Below are 1,019 nucleotides of genomic sequence, written 5' to 3' on the forward strand. Positions count from 1 at the left end.
AAATAAATTACTGAATATGCAATAACTCAGATGGATATCAAAAGCACTTTGCTGAGGAAATCTTAGAAAGAGTATTCATTGTACAATTACATTTGTATGAATTTATAGAAAAAGCAAAATTAATGAGCGATTCTGGGTGGGTGGGGGCAGAAACTGACTATGAAACAGCATGAAGAACTTCCACAAACACCGGAGTGTAGTTACTGAGAGTCGTGCTGAAGTGCTTGGGAGTGACGCGCATTTATGTCTGCAGCTGACTTTGCATCAAAAATCAAGAGAGGTTGTGTGAAGAATGAACATATGACAGAAATGGGACCAAGGATATATAATATCAAAATATAAATTGAATTGGATATATACAAATGTGTTTTATTTGAAGTTATTTAAACGTTCTGGATGTTTGAAAATGTTCAAAATAAAATGTTGGGGTGGGGAGCAAGAGGGGATTTGTGCTTTTCCTTCCTCTGCTCTCTCACAGTTGCCTGTGGGAACTAGAATGGACTTCCACTTTACATTGTATGGGGGACTTCAAAAAGTACATGGAAAAATTAAAAGATAATGCAATTTCCCCACAACTGTTTGAAGCACCCTTGTACATGTCATCATTCTAGCTCAGATGAGAGAAGGCAGGCTGCTTCATGTGCTGTCCCTTTGCTTGGATGTCGATTCCATGTGTAACATCTAAAGATGGGTATCTGCCCTGACTAGAGCCTTTAGTTTAAGAAAATATACTTGCTAAGTTTGGTATCTCAGGGTAAAATGCAAGATTTGTGCAATCTAATAAAACACAGTGTCAAGAAAAGCACATTATTTTAAAGAGAGGCAATGACCTATTTAGTAGATTATTAGATTAAGAGTCAATGCTTATCCCTGTAAAGAAAAAAAAGATAACTTTTGGATTTTATTACCTTTATCAAGAGATGCCCCAGCCATATGGTAAAAGCTCAAGGCAGTGTCCACATCATTAATATTCTTTAGGAAAGTAAAGAAGTTCTCCACCTCCTGAAATGTTAAACCCT

General features: G+C 36.6%; 1 protein-coding gene across 3 annotated transcripts in view; it reads right to left on the reverse strand.

Annotated features, from left to right (window-relative positions):
* Nucleotides 1–1,019, reverse strand: part of MICU1 (mitochondrial calcium uptake 1) — a 246,523-nt gene that overhangs the window by 59,838 nt on the left and 185,666 nt on the right. For all 3 annotated transcript variants that reach the window (XM_045291556.1, XM_045291555.1, XM_030885953.2), the window contains one exon: nucleotides 909–1,017. In XM_045291556.1, the coding sequence (XP_045147491.1) occupies nucleotides 909–1,017 (109 nt within the window). The remainder of the gene's footprint in view (nucleotides 1–908; nucleotides 1,018–1,019) is intronic.

This window comes from Echinops telfairi, unplaced genomic scaffold (assembly GCF_000313985.2).
Source record: "Echinops telfairi isolate 266 unplaced genomic scaffold, ASM31398v2 ScPeMD7_70;HRSCAF=299, whole genome shotgun sequence".
Lineage (NCBI taxonomy): Eukaryota > Metazoa > Chordata > Mammalia > Afrosoricida > Tenrecidae > Echinops > Echinops telfairi.